At 42.9% G+C, this 15,217-nt stretch overlaps 1 protein-coding gene across 2 annotated transcripts in view; it reads left to right on the top strand.

The window, feature by feature from the left end:
- PLA2R1 (phospholipase A2 receptor 1) overlaps positions 1-15,217 on the top strand; it is a 125,303-nt gene that overhangs the window by 10,168 nt on the left and 99,918 nt on the right. For both annotated transcript variants that reach the window (XM_018063574.1, XM_018063573.1), the window contains exons 2-3: positions 8,349-8,732; positions 12,755-12,928. In XM_018063574.1, the coding sequence (XP_017919063.1) occupies positions 8,349-8,732; positions 12,755-12,928 (558 nt within the window). The remainder of the gene's footprint in view (positions 1-8,348; positions 8,733-12,754; positions 12,929-15,217) is intronic.

The following is a 15,217-nucleotide window of genomic DNA, read 5'->3' as shown; positions in this document are numbered from 1 at the left end:
CACAGGCTGCAAACATCAGAAATTCCTTGCTTACTGGTTTGGAAAGACATATTAAGAATTCAGCTTCCCTGCATCGTTCAGCCATGAACGGGACTTGATTCACTCACACACAGCATCCCTTCCTGCTACAGTCATCTGAGTAAGGGAAACAATCACATCTGAATCTGACTCACTGGACAGGACAAACCTGAATTTGTGTAGCTGGGAAATGTCGATACATCTCAAGAGAGAAATTGCTCACCTTTAGATTGGTTTCAGGGCAGTGATCTCCCTGCCCCGCATATCTCCCAGACCCTTTTCATGCTAAAATTGAGATAGTGTCAGAACAGCAAAGAACTGGACAGATTTAAGAGCTGATCCTGGGGCAGGAAGTGTGTGAGCTGTGTGGGCAGATGGATTGGAAGAGAGTTAAACCCAGGGGAATGGGGTCAGTTCAGTCAGTTCAGTTAAGTCGCTCAGTCGTGTCCGACTCTTTGCGACCCCATGAATTGCAGCACCCCAGGCCTCCCTGTCCATCACCAACTCCCAGAGTTCACTCAGGCTCATGTCCTTCGAGTCGGTGATGCCATCCAGCCATCTCATCCTCTGTCGTCCCCTTCTCCTCCTGCCCCCAATCCCTCCCAGCATCAGGGTCTTTTCCAATGAGTCAACTCTTCGCATGAGGTGGCCAGAGTACTGGAGTTTCAGCTTTAGCATCAGTCCTTCTAAAGAACACCCAGGACTGATCTCCTTTAGAATGGACTGGTTGGATCTCCTTGCAGTCCAAGGGACTCTCAAGAGTCTTCTCCAACACCACAGTTCAAAAGCATCAATTCTTCGGCGCTCAGCTTTCTTTGGATTGCAGTTGGCAAGCAGTGGCTTCCGAATAGCTTGTCTTAAGCATAGCACTTGACGTGAACCACGCATCTGAACTTCTCCTTCCACTTCCCTTTACATGACCAGCTTATACATCAATTGGCTTAGGTGCCACTGTCATGGTGTTATTTATTAAACACCAGAAAACCCTTTGCTTGCCTAAAATCCACCATAAAAGGAGGATTTTTTTTTTTCAATGAATTGTTTCATTGTTTTAAGGTGTTTTTTTTTTTTAATTGAAAGAACATACATCTCACTAAGGCTTACCATTTCAAATCATATTTATGTAACACTTCATACCTCAGCCTGTTCTAAGAGGAGCTGTTTAAAGTAGAAAGTGAAAGTGAAGTTGCTTAGTCATGTCTGACTCTTTGCGACCCCGTGGACTGTAGCCCACCAGGCTCCTCTGTCCATGGGATTCTCCAAGCAAGAATACTGGAGTGGGTTGCCATTTCCTTCTCCAGGGGATGTTCCCGACCCAGGGATCGAACCCATCTCTCCCGCATTGCAGGCAGACGCAGGCAGATGCTTTAACCTCTGAGCCAAGTAGAAGGGGACACTAAAAGGCAGGTGGAGGTGGGCAGAAGGGGTGCTGAGCATGAAGTGGAAGGGCCTCAAGAGGAACTTCCTGCAGGGACCCCCAGCTGGCACTTTTCCAACACTAATTACAGCCTGAGGCTTTAGACCCCAACCTCATGGTATGGTAGGAATCGGCAGGCAACTGACAGCCTAACATGTAGCTGAAGCCAGAAAACAAGTCGTTGCAACTCCCTTCTCCGGTTCTGTCAATCACCATATCCTGTCATTTCTTCCCTCCTTGAATTGTGTCTCAAGAGACTAGAGTCTAATCAGTCTCTTTCTTTTTCATCACCACCAGTTGAACTGATGGCTCTGTCTCTCTGCCGGATCAAAGCAGAAGTCTTCAGAATGTTCTCCATCCGGCACATGGGCTCATCCCAGCTAAGTGAGAACTCCAGGGCAGGAGCTTGGACATTTGTCTCACACCTACACTCTCCTAAAACAATTCTGAGCACACAAAAAGTGCTCAATAAATGTTTTTATCAAATGATTCACATTCCACACCATAGCCTCAGTCATGCCTTCTCTTGTTCCAAAAGCTCCTTTTCATCTGAATAAAATACAGATTTTTGAATAAAATTTAAGTTCCTCATAAAATGGTCCCAAACCACCTCTTTCCAACTTCATATTCTACAACCACCAAACACTTTTATATAGTGAGGCTCTCATCACCCTTAGAGCTGATTATTTTCATCGTCTCTGAGCTCTGGTAACTTTTGCTCCGTCCAGTTTCCCTGGTGTGACCCCTCACCTCTCCATCTATACTTTCTCTACTACCTGAACTCTGTCTCTGTAATGAGGATAGGCACCCATGGTGGTCTAGTTCACCAGTGTACCCCCATATGCAACACATATTGGGTCCCTAATAAATGTTGAATGAAAATGCCTCTTCTGTGTGTGTGTTCTTGTGAGACTGATTGACTTTTCTGATCTTCTAGACCAAACTGACACCTTTGAGATCCTGGTTTCCTCCTGTTGTGATTATACCTTTTATGTCAAAATATATTTTGGCATTAAGTTGTAGTTCTTCCTGTACATTTCATGATGCACTCCCAGGGAGAACATCAGTTTCTTGAGTGCAAACTCTGATATATGTATCCTATCTGCAGGGCTCCTCAGTTCAGTTCAGTCGCGCAGTCGTGTCCAACTCTTTGCGGCCCCGTGAACTGCAGCACACCGGCCTCCCTGTCCCTCAGCAGGGCTCCCAGCACACGCCACATTAGACCCTCCATTAATGTCTGTTTGAAATCTCAAGTCTCCCGCTTCCAGTTGGTGTTGTTCTGTCGCTCAGCCACATCCGACTCTTTGCAACCCCATGGGCCTGCATTATGCCAGGCTTCCCTGTCCTTCACCATCTCCCAGAGCTTGCTCAATTCATGTCCACTGAGTCAGTGATGCCATCCAACCATCTTGCCCTCTGTCGTCCCCTTCTCCAGCATCAGGGTCTTTTCTAATGAGTCAGCTCTTCATATCAGGTGGCCAAAGTATTAGAGCTTCAGCTTCAACATCCATCCTTCTAATGAATATTCAGTATTGATTTCCTTTAGATTTACTGGTTTGGTCTCCTTGTTGTCCAAGGGACTCTCAAGAGTCTTCTCCAAACCACAACTCAAAAGCTTCAAATCTTTGGCATTCAGGCTTCTGTATGGTCCAGCTCTCACATCCGTACATGACTACTGGAGAAACTATAGCTTTGACTAGACGGACCTTTGTCGGTAAAGTAATGTCTTTGCTTTTTAGCATGCTGTCTAGATTAGTCATAGCTTTCCTCCAAAGAGCAAGCGTCTTTCAATTTCATGGCTACAGTCACCATCTGCAGTGATTTTGGAGCCCCCAAAAATAAAGTCTGTCACTGTTTCCATTGTTTCCCCATCTATTTGCCATGAAGTGATGGGACTGGATGCCATCATCTTTGTTCTTTGAATGTTGAGTTTTAAGTCAGCTTTTTCACTCTCCTCTTTTACCTTCATCAAGAGGCTCTTGAGCTCCTCTTTGTTTTCTGCCATAAGGGTGGTGTCATCTGTATAAGGCTGTATATTGTCACCCTGCCTATTTAACTTATATGCAGAGTACATCATGCAAAATACCGGGCTGGATGAAGCACAAGCTGGAATCAAGATTGCCAGAAGAAATATCAATAACCTCAGATGACACCACTTCAAGTTATTTGGCAATAATCTACAGCAGTTCATTTTTTTCTGTCTAAGTTGCAAATAAATGCATGTAAATACAGCTAGACATGTGGTTCTCCCTAAGTATATGAATATAAAACTTCTAAGAAAAAAAATAGCATTTGGGGAAACAATAATAACATAAGGATGATTCAATTAAATGAGCTTTATGGTCTCATCCAGCGCTGAAGTTCATGCTCTGGGTTTATGGGTAGTTAGTTAGTTTCTGCCACGTCTATCTCCCTTCCAGTGCTGTTCTGCTGTCTCCTCCCTGGAAAATGGGCCAGTACATGTACACACACACTCTCCATCTAGAAAGGTCTGATGGGGTGGGGGGGGCATGTCCACCTCACTCATGTCATCACTTGAAGATCCAGTAAAGTGTTTTAAATTCTAGTCCTTTCCTTTTTCTTATTTTTCATCATTTGTTTTTAAAGGTTTATTTTATAATGTTTTCTTTGGAACTGATGAAACTCCCTTCTTTTCATTAACTGGGAGAATGTGCATGATTCCAGAACAAATAGATATAGTTTTAGAGAGCAAATATTCAAGCAAATGATTCTTCTGTCTATCTCTGGTACCCTACACAGTGTCTTCCACATAGTCAGCACCTAAGGAATGCTTGTTGAATGAAGAAATGAATGAATAAAGAAATTCTCCTTCCATTCCTTAGAAAAGTACATGTCATCCTGTGGGACCAAAGGGTGGATCTAAAATGATCTCCTTTCCAGAGGAACTCAGAAGTAGAAAGTAGAAACACTAGTTTCAATGGATTTTTTTTTTTTAAGGATGAAAATTAGTTTATAAGTTACTTCTAGTAAATCAATCCTTTTTCTCTTCCTAAACTTACAATTATGAAGGGATGTACAATAGCATTTGACTGCAAAGAGATTTAGTAATTCTGGCAGTAGTTCATTAATCACTTAATCAGTGTTCAAGCAGAACTGATGTCCTTGACATCTATAATCAATCTTGATTCCTCCCACATTTGATCTTCATCCTTTTTGAAATCTGTCTACAGACACTAAGGACTGGTGGCTTATTTTCGCGTCATGTTTTTGTTAGAGATGACTCTTATGCACATATGATAATAATCAGAATATTGCTACCTATATTGGGTCTCCTAGTAGTCTATTTGAAAACAGTTGCTTTCTCTCCAGTGAATTTATGGAGATTAATGGGGCTAGCACCAGATTCCATTATAGCTTAATGGGAAAATGGGATTGGGCCATTTTTTAGCTTCGTGTGACATACTATTCTTTTGGAGATGGCATGTTTATTGTTATTAGTAAGCCAGAGCTACTTGTTTATGATACATTCTGAAGAACTTTTCCAAAGCCACATCCTAAAGGCAGCTGGGTGTAGAAATGTGATAGCAACCTAAAACTGAGCAGCATGGAGTTCAGTTCAGTTCAGTTGCTCAGTCGTGTCTGACTCTTTGCGACCCCATGAATCGCAGCACACCAGGCCTCCCTGTCCATCACCATCTCCCGGAGTTCACTCAGACTCACATCCATCGAATCCGTGATGCCATCCAGCCATCTCATCCTCGGTCTTCTCCTTCTCCTCCTGCTCCCAATCCCTCCCAGCATCAGAGTCTTTTCCAATGAGTCAACTCTTCGCATGAGGTAGACAAAGTACTGGAGCTTCAGCTTTAGCATCATTCCTTCCAAAGAAATCCCAGGGCTGATCTCCTTCAGAATGGACTTGTTGGATCTCCTTGCAGTCCAAGGGACTCTCAAGAGTCTTCTCCAACACCACAGTTCAAAAGCATCAATTCTTTGGCACTCAGCTTTCTTCACAGTCCAACTCTCACATCCATACATGACCACTGGAAAAACCATAGCCTTGACTAGACGGACCTTAGTCGGCAAAGTAATGTCTCTGCTTTTGAATATACTGTCTAGGTTGGTCATAACTTTTCTTCCAAGGAGTAAGCATCTTTTAATTTCATGGCTGCAGTCACCATCTAGGATTGTCTAATATCTTCTGCTTTGGAAAGGTATTTTTATGATCACTGGTGGGACTGAGTTCTGATTCCCTCTCTCCTTTCCTCTTAACACTTCATAATTTGGATATTTTAAAACATTATTCCTCTAAGATTTTAGTGATATATAATTTTTATGTCCATGTACTTACAGACCACTCATTGACCCATCCATATACTGCTTGTCAACATCAAGTAGTTTTGTCTTTCTTGTCACAGAGTTGCAATATAGACTTTACAGTTAGATAGTGTGGAAGATGAACAGATGAAGACTCAGTTCATAATGACACATGCATTTAAACAACTGAGACAAAGACTTTGTCATCTGGCTGCTTGAGGAGCCTTTTTCCTTCATAAAAGTTGATAACATGGTATTTCAGGATTGTTTAAAAACTCTGCGCCCACCATGTGTTACAGAAGCAAACTAAGCTGGACTTTTGTGATACTGTTAGAAGTCTTGGGTGGCATGCTTACATTAGTATTCTACAAGTGTTCAACCAAACCTACAGCTGGATCTGCAGACCAAGAGGCCAGAAGGAGAATAATGACAATAATAACAACCTACATTTACTGAGGTCCTCCCGTGCAGAGGTAGTGTGTGATATACTCTGCATGAGCTATTTAATGAAATACTTTTAACATCCCTATGAGGTCAGTGGCATACATATTCCCAGTTCAAAGAGGAAAGGCAAGACTCACAGAGATCAGGAAATTTGCTCAGAGTTACAAGGCTGGTCTGTGGTGGGTATACCTGATTCCACAGCTCTTAACACCCAGTCAGGCAGTCTACCCACCTATCTTAGGTGCATGAACTGAGTCCCAGAGGGCTATGGTACAGCTAGTAAATTGCAGAGCTGGATATATTTGAACGTACATATTAGATAGAAGCTATAGAACAATTATAGTGAAATAATTATCCTTTTGTGAAAATTTAGTAGATTATAACAGAAATTAAGGTTAACATTTTACCCAGGCATGAAAAGGTGAATAGGAGAGTTGGAGAGAATGTTAATAATTATCAGAGTCTACATCGAATTGGCGAGAGGTAGATTTGATCTTGAATGACTATTACTAATAACCACACAGACAAGGGCTTCATTAGGAAAACAAATTTCCTGATCTAAATGAAATCTCCCTAAAACCATTTATTCTCTGCCTCCACCCCCTTCTCTTTTGCTCTGATGTATGGTGATCAAAGCAATTTTCTGACAACTAATTCAACTCCTCAAATATATGGTTATAAATAACACTATCAATTATTAAATGAAGTATAGCTTCCATTAATACATTGACAATCTTTTTTTAACAGTTTCTTAAGTGATTTTGATCACTGTAAATCAGTTCTTCTTGACCTGAGCAACTTTAGAAAAACCAAAAGAACTTTTATCGAAATGAAGCATTGTTCTCACATACCAATACATAAGAAGCTTCATTCTACACTGTTTGAAACCTCTAGAAGGCTCTGCCTGTGTTCCCTATGCCGCTGCCGCAGGACATGCCTGGCCCTAAACCACAGTTGTTTTAAGGGAACCTGATAATGTCCCTTTAGATTTTTGAAGAATGGACAGGAAGTAAGATGTTTAAGAGCAGAGCCTAGTGAACAGGAAAACAAAAGAACTCTTGGGCCCGCCCAGACGGTCGGAGCTAAGTAACCCAGCAACCATGAGCCTGGGTAAGCAGCACCCGCCAGTGTGTTTAACCAGCATCAAACAGTCACTGAACTTCAGCGATGTGCTCAGGACACTCTGAACTTACACTGAAGAAATCAAATGTGACTTCCATCTTCAAAAAACCTGTGGGAAGACGTATTCATAGTTATTGTGGGTAGGTGCCTTCCAGGCTGACAACTTGAAGTAAAGCCACGTAGTGAGTAGAGAGATACCCCATAAGCCCCGTCTGGGTCCAGGCAGCTTGTCCACAGGAAACTCATCCAGATCCTCTTTTCTGGATCCCTGGAGCTGGAGGCTCAGGGGTGTATCACGAAATGCCTACTCACTCCACGCCCCCAGTGGCCTGCGTGGTCTCCGTCCCATGCCCTTGTATCTTCTCGCGTGGCTAGGCGAGGGACCTCAGCTGGTGTCCTGGGCATCTGTGTGCTGCTGCCAGTCCCACCCAACAAGGACTCTCTCAGGAGGAGGCTGACCCCAGAGTAAATGTCCCTGTCTTTCTACTTCTGATGGGCCCAGCACGGAAAACAAATGTGGGGAAGCATTTTTACTCACAAGCACTGGGTCTCCTATCAAAACACAAAGAAGCCCTTGAATTCTATCCTTTGGGTGTCCTGCAGAAATTTGATGGGGAAAGTGTTAATTTCAGCGGCTCTTGATTGAGCTGCCATATTCTTAACATTCAGGCACTTGTCTGAAAAAAATATTTTAAAAAAAGTCACCATACCCCTGGGCACCCAGTGTGTCTCTCCTGTAGCCCTGAGTATTGTTAGCAGTCCTCTCCCTCCAGCTGTGGCGAGCTCCTTTTCTATCAGTGCTGTTCCCGAGTGGGTCCACAAGCAGTCCTTGTTACTGGGTCAGGGAGGGGGCCAATCCAGTCTTAGAGCAGAGGTTTGCCATTAGCTCCAGCAAGTCCATGTATGCCTCCTAAGAAACTCCTTTGATTTGTACAAATCAAGCCCGTATTGTGGGCCCTGCCCATTCAACTTCAGACCTGTTTGAGATGCAATAGCTGTTGGTGTGACATGTCACAGCTCAGACATGCACATTGGGATCCCCCTGAGATTCTCTTCTACTTTGCTGTTTCAGATAAAGGAATCTTCATTATCCAAAGTGAGAACCTCGAGAAATGTATTCAAGCCAGCAAATCTACACTGACCCTGGAGAACTGCAAACCATCCAACAAGTACATGCTGTGGAAGTGGGTTTCAAACCACCACCTATTTAACATCGGAGGCAGTGGCTGCCTGGGCCTGAATGTGTCTAGTCCAGAGCAGCCGCTGAGCATATATGAGTGTGATTCCACCCATGTTTCCTTGAAGTGGCACTGTAACAAGAAGACGATCACAGGCCCACTCCAGTACATGGTCCAGGTGAAGCAGGACAACACGCTTGTGGCCTCAAGGAAATATCTCCATAAGTGGGTTTCCTATATGTCTGGTGGTGGAGGCATTTGTGACTATCTGCACAAAGGTAAAAAATAATTTCAACCGAAGTACACATGAAGTGATATATTTAGAAAGGTTGCCCATAAATAAAGATTTGTAAAATATATGAAAGAGGTACACAGCACCTGGGACCTCACGGGACTTCTGCTAAATAGGTTTGAGTTGTTTACATGCTTATTGTAAAAAGATTGCCAGAGTCTTAGAACAGATTTGCTAAATTCTGCTAAAGAAGCAGAACTTTGAATTTAAAGGTATTAAGGGAGAAAACACTTAAATAACTTTGGGAATCAGTGGAAAGGAGAAAGAACAGAAAGATGAGGGAGAGAGAAAATCAAAGTAGAAGGAAAAGATTTTTGAAGTTAAAAGCCTTGTCAGGATAAATATAATAAGAGCCTCTCAGGCCAACGTTTCTTTTATTGTAGAAAGTCAGTTCCATGTATGAAGCATGTGTGCAGGGCACCTCAGTGTCTCCTAAGACCAGGCTGGCATCTGTGTGGTGGGCATGTTACAAGGCATTAAAGGCAGACTGTTGTCAGACGTTATTTGCTGTCTGTCAGGGGTGGGAGGGGTTTCCTGGGTGGCTCAGTGGTAATGAATCCACATGTTAACACAGGAGACGCAAGAGACACAGGTTTGATCCCTAGGTTGGGAAGATCCTCTGGAGAAGGAAATGGCAACCCACTCCAGTATTCTTGCCTGGAAATCCCGTGAACAGAGGAGCCTGGCAGGCTACATACAGTCCATGGGGTCGCAAAGAGTCAGACACCACTGAGTGACTAAACAACATCAACAACAAACAAGGGAGGAGGAAAGCATGGCTTGCTGGCCGGTAAGTGGAGGTGTTTTCATTTTCCATAGCTCTGTGATATCTGGGATTTTAAAACAGACAAAGAAAAAGAGACAAAGAAAGCAGCTTAGTTCTGAAATTCTGAAACCTCAAACCTGTTTGTCAGGTTTTGTGATGCAGCTCTGTTCAGTCATTCAATCATCCATTCAGCAGCCTTCACACACTCATGGAGCACGGACTGTTTCTGGGCTGGCATCTGATTTACAAAGGCCAGCGAGACCGGAATGGTCCCTGCCCTTCTGGTACTTTGTAGAATGATGCCTCATAAGAGCTTTGATTTCTAAAAACTGTAGGAAGCAGAGAAGGGAGCTCCTAAAATCTAAAACAAGACTTGAGAAATGAGTAAAGAGACACAGAGACAAGAGTAAGCCAGTTTTCAGGACTCACTGAAAAAAGGCAAGTGCTGCGAACCGGAGAACGCATCTCCAGTTCTAAGGAAGAATTTGGCTTTTTGCTTCATATGAACATTTCAGCCAAATACCCACACTCACAATGCATGCAGGGGAAGACTAGGTAGAAGGCAGAGGATGTGTCCTGAAATAGCAGCAGTTTCCAAACAGCTCAAACCTCTAGGACTAGCGATATGGGGTGAGCTCAGGCTAGTGCCACGCCCCAATCTGTATCACCCACCCCTACCCCTCCCAATTGTGAGAGAGGGTGGGAATCTCTACAGTCAGCCCTTTCACTCCAGGACCCACTGACTTAATTGACAGTGCCCTGATCCCCTTCTCATGGTAAAGAACCTCCTTTGAATCAGTTCTAATGAGGTGGATGAAACTGGAGCCTATTATACAGAGTGAAGTAAGTCAGAAAGAAAAACACCAATACAGTACATTGACTCATATATATGGAATTTAGAAAGACGGTAACGATGACCCTGTATGTGAGACAACAAAAGAGACACAGATATAAATAAAGAACAGACTTTTGGACTCTGTGGGAGAAGGCGAGGGTGGGATGATTGGAGAGAATAGCATTGAAACATGTATATTACCATATGTGAAATAGATCACCAGCCCAAGTTCAGTGCATGAAACAGGGCACTCAAAGCCGGTGCTTTGGGACAACCCTGAGGGACGGGATGGGTTCAGGATGGGGGACACATGTATACCCTTGGCTGATTCATGTCAATGTATGGCAGAAACCACCACAATATTGTAAAGTAATTAGCCTCCAATTAAAATAAATAAATTAATTTTTAAGAAAAGAAATATTAAAAAATATTAAGGGAAACAGGTCAAATGCCAAAAAAAGAGAAAGAACCTGCCTGCTAACTCAGGGGACATAAGAGACGTGAGTTGAATCCCTGGGTCGGGAAGATCCCCTGGAAGGTGGCATAGTAACCCACTCCAGTATTCTTGGAGGGAGACTCCCATGGACAGAGGACCCTGGAGGGCTACAGTCTATGAGTCGCAAAGAGTTGGACACGACTGAAGCAGCTAAGCACATACACACTGACACGCTTCACTATAGAAAGTCCCAGTTGATTCATGAAAAGTTGTTGCCTCCTGCTTAAGGCCAATGGCAACCCACTCCAGTGTTCTTGCCTGGAGAATCCCAGGGATGGGGGAGCCTGGTGGGCTGCTGTCTATGGGGTCGCACAGAGTCGGACACGACTGAAGTGACTTAGCAGGAGCAGCTTAAGGCCAAGGATGACCAATGATGATTGGAATACTCTGAGAAAGCAGCCAGCAGGCCGCTCAGCATGGCCATCTCTCCTACCCCCTCCCTGGGGGCCAATAGCCGGGCATCCACTTTGCCCTCTGTGTACAATCAGTTTGCCACATTGCACCATGTGTGTCTTTAAAAATGGAAATCTGATCATGTGATTTCCCATGCAATACCCTCTGATGACTGCCCATTGCCTTCAGAGTAAAAGCCGAAGTCCACGTCTTGGCAGAGCTGGCTCTCTGTGAGCCGACGCTCCAGTGCCTCTCTAGTTCCCTGCCCGCTGGGCTTCCCTGCTCTCCCCTGTTGACCCCACATGGTTCCTGATGCAGGTCCTGCATTCCTGCTGTTCCTTCTGCCAAAACAACTCTTGTCCAGAGGCCCGAACCTCACTTTCCCAAATTCTTATTCAGAGAGGCCCTCACTGACCATTTTATCAAAAATAGTGCCCCTTCAACCCTCACTCGAAGAAGGGAATGGCAACCCACTCCTGTATTCTTGCCTGGAGAATTCCATGGACAGAGGAGCCTGGCAACCTACAGTCCATGGGGTTGCAAAGAGTCGGACATGACTTAGTGGCTAAACCACAACCCCACCACATACACCCAGTCATTCTGTTCTTATCCTATTTTATTTTTCTTCATGGTTACTTCTCACTACTTGAAACTACAAGTTTATCTATATCTTTGTTTTCTCTCCCCCCCCTCCACTCAAACAGATGCTCCATATGAAAGGGAAATTTACTCATTTGGTCACTATTACATCATAATACCCAGTTCTGAACACATTAAATGCTCAACAGATATCTGTTGAGTGAATAAATTATAAATACTTATGAAACTCAAGATTCAGATGCTGCTGACTGATATACTTGGGGACTGGAAAATATTTTAAAGTGAAATCTTCAACTATATTCAGTATCTTCTAATAGCCTATACTGAAAAAAGATCTGAAGCTATATACCTGAAACTAAGACAATACTACAAAGCAATTATACTTAAATACAAATAATAATAATACATACTTTTTTTCTTCTTATCCATTCACAAATATGTATGCTACTGAAGCAGTGTTGGTCAGTCAGTCACGTCTGACTCCTTGCAACCCCATGGATTGTAGCCCGCCAGGCTCCTCTGTCCATGGGATTCTCCAGGTGAAGATACTGGAGTGGGTTGCCATTCCCTTCTTCAGAAGGGATCTTCCTGACCCACAGATCAAACCCGTGTCTCCTGCATTACAGGATTCTTTACCGCCTGAGCCATCACGGAAACACTGAAACAGTGCACCATAGTAAACAAACAAGGAGATAACTATACAAAACAAACCACTTATCAGCGTTTCCCTGAACACAGCACTCAGCCTTGTACTTTTCCACACACTAGACGTTGAGGTCTTAAGGGTTAACCGGGGTAAAGTAAGGGCCTTGCCGAATGTAGATTTTCGGTCAATAAAAAATGCATTCGCACTCTGACAGTTTCCAGAGATAAAGTTGCCATACTACTTATTTGACTTTGTCCTCTTTTTTCTCTTAGATTTGTACACAATCAAAGGGAATGCCCACGGGACTCCGTGCATGTTCCCCTTCCAGTACAATCAGCAGTGGCATCACGAATGTACCCGGGAAGGGCGGGAAGACAACTCACTGTGGTGTGCCACTACCAGCCGATACGAAAGAGACGAGAAGTGGGGATTTTGCCCAGATCCTAGTAAGAATAAAATCTAGTCTTCCCTATATGTCACGAATGAATCAAGGATGATTAGAAAGTTATTATAGCCAAAGAAAAGCACTGAGATTGATCTACTGAAGTCTGAATAAGCTTGCTGAATCCATTTAACCAGATTTTGATTTTGTTTGTTTTTGCCTTGAAAAGACAATTCTGATGTATATTGCTTTTCCTCCCCTAAGTTCAAAGATATTAATTAGTCATTCCTCACTAAGTTCAGTGCATAAATATGCTTTAACTGGAATCAAATTTTAATACTCTGGGATCTCATTAATCCCAGCTTCCAGGCAGGATATTTCAAAACAAAACTGAATGCATATAAAGTTTTGTTATGCTTCCATGCCACTCCTTCTTATGAGCTCCTTCACCTATCCATGTCCTGATTGCTTGTCCTGCTCATTGTCAAGTCCGAACATCAGCTGGCCCTTGATGATCTTTTTAAAATCACAGTTGCCCTCCCAGTATTTCTCAACAGTGAGTTGTCTTGATTCCCTTTCCTTATTACTCAGTTTCTAGCTATAAATTTAAAATCTTTTTCTCTACTTAACCTGATTTTCAAGGTGCAGTAATAGCTTCAATGTTCTAAATATTTTGTCAGTAAGTACTTTATTATTTTACTGTATTTTACTTTAGCTTAAAAGTTGCCAATGGTTCTTAAGTACTGGGGAATGTTTATATATATCTCCTATTTTCTTTCTTATTTATTGATTTTCGGCTCTGCTGAGTCTTCGTTGCTGCAAGGACTTTTTTCTTTTTCACTCTCTCTTTCACTTTCATCAAGAAGCTCTTTAGTTCTTCACTTTCTGCCGTAAGGACGGTGTCATCTGCATATCTGAGGTTATTGATACTTCTGGCAATCTTGATTCCAGCTTTTGCTTCATCTAGCCCAGCATTTCGCATGATGTTCTCTGTATATAAATAAGCAGGGTGACAATATACAGCCTTGACATACTCCTTTCCCGATTTAGAACCAGTATGTTGTTCCCTGTCTGGTTCTGTTGCTTCTTGACCTGCATACAGATTTCTCTGGAGGCAGGCAAGGTGGTCTGGTATTCCCATCTCTTGAAGAATTTTCCACAGTTTGTTGTGATCCACACAGTCAAAGGCTTTGGTATAGTTGATAAAGCAGAAGTAGATGTTTTTCTGGAACTCTCTTACTTTTTAGATGATCCGATGGATATTGACAATTTGACCTCTGGTTCCACTGCCTTTCTAAATCCAGCTTGAACATCTAGAAGTTTATGGTTCACGTACTGTTGAAGCCTGGCTTGGAGAATTTTGAGCATTACTTTGCTAGTGTGTGAGATGAGTGCAATTGAGCAGTAGTTTGAGCATTCTTTGGCATTGCCTTTCATTGGGATTGGAATGAAAACTGACCTTTTCCAGTCCTGTGGCCACTGCTGCATTTTCTAAATTTGCTGGCATATTGAGTGCAGTACTTTCACAGCAACATCTTTTAGGATTTGAAATAGCTCAGCTGGAATTCCATCACCTCCACTAGCTTTGTTCGTAGTGATGCTTCCTAAGGCCCACTTGACTTCACATTTCAGGATGTCTGGCTCTAGGTGAGTTATCACATCATCATGGTTATCTGGGTCATTAAGGTCTTTTTTGTACAGTTCTTCTGTGTATTCTTGCCACCTCTTCTTACTACCTTCTGCTTCTGTTAGGTCCATACCATTTCTGTCCTTTATTGTGCCTATTGTGCATGAAATATTCCCTTGGTATCTCTCATTTTCTTGAAGAGATCTCTAGTCTTTCCCATTCTATTGTTTTCCTCTATTTCTTTGCATTGATCACTGAGGAAGGCTTTCTAATCTCTCCTTGCTGTTCTTTGGAACTCTGCATTCAAATGGGTATATCTTTCCTTTTCTCCTTTGCCTTTAGCTTCTCTTCTTTTCTCAGCTATTTGTAAGGCCCCCTCAGACAACCATTTTGCCTTTTGCATTTCTTTTTCTTGGGAATGATCTTGATCACTGTCTCCTGTACAATGTCACGAACCTCCATCCATAGTTCTTCAGGCACTCTGTCTATCAGATCTAATCTCTTGAATATATTTGTCACTTCCACTGTATAATCATAAGGAATTTTATTTAGGTCATACCTGAATGGTCTAGTAATTTCCCCTACTTTCTTCAATTTAAGTCTGAATTTTGCAATAAGGAGTTCATGATCTGAGCCACAGACAAGTCAGCTTGTTTTTGCTGACTGTATAGAGCTTCTCCATCTTTGGCTGCAAAGAATATAATCGATCTGATTTTGGTATTGATC

The sequence above is a fragment of the Capra hircus genome, chromosome 2 (assembly GCF_001704415.2).
Source record: "Capra hircus breed San Clemente chromosome 2, ASM170441v1, whole genome shotgun sequence".
Lineage (NCBI taxonomy): Eukaryota > Metazoa > Chordata > Mammalia > Artiodactyla > Bovidae > Capra > Capra hircus.
This window is presented reverse-complemented; position numbering and strand designations above follow the sequence as displayed.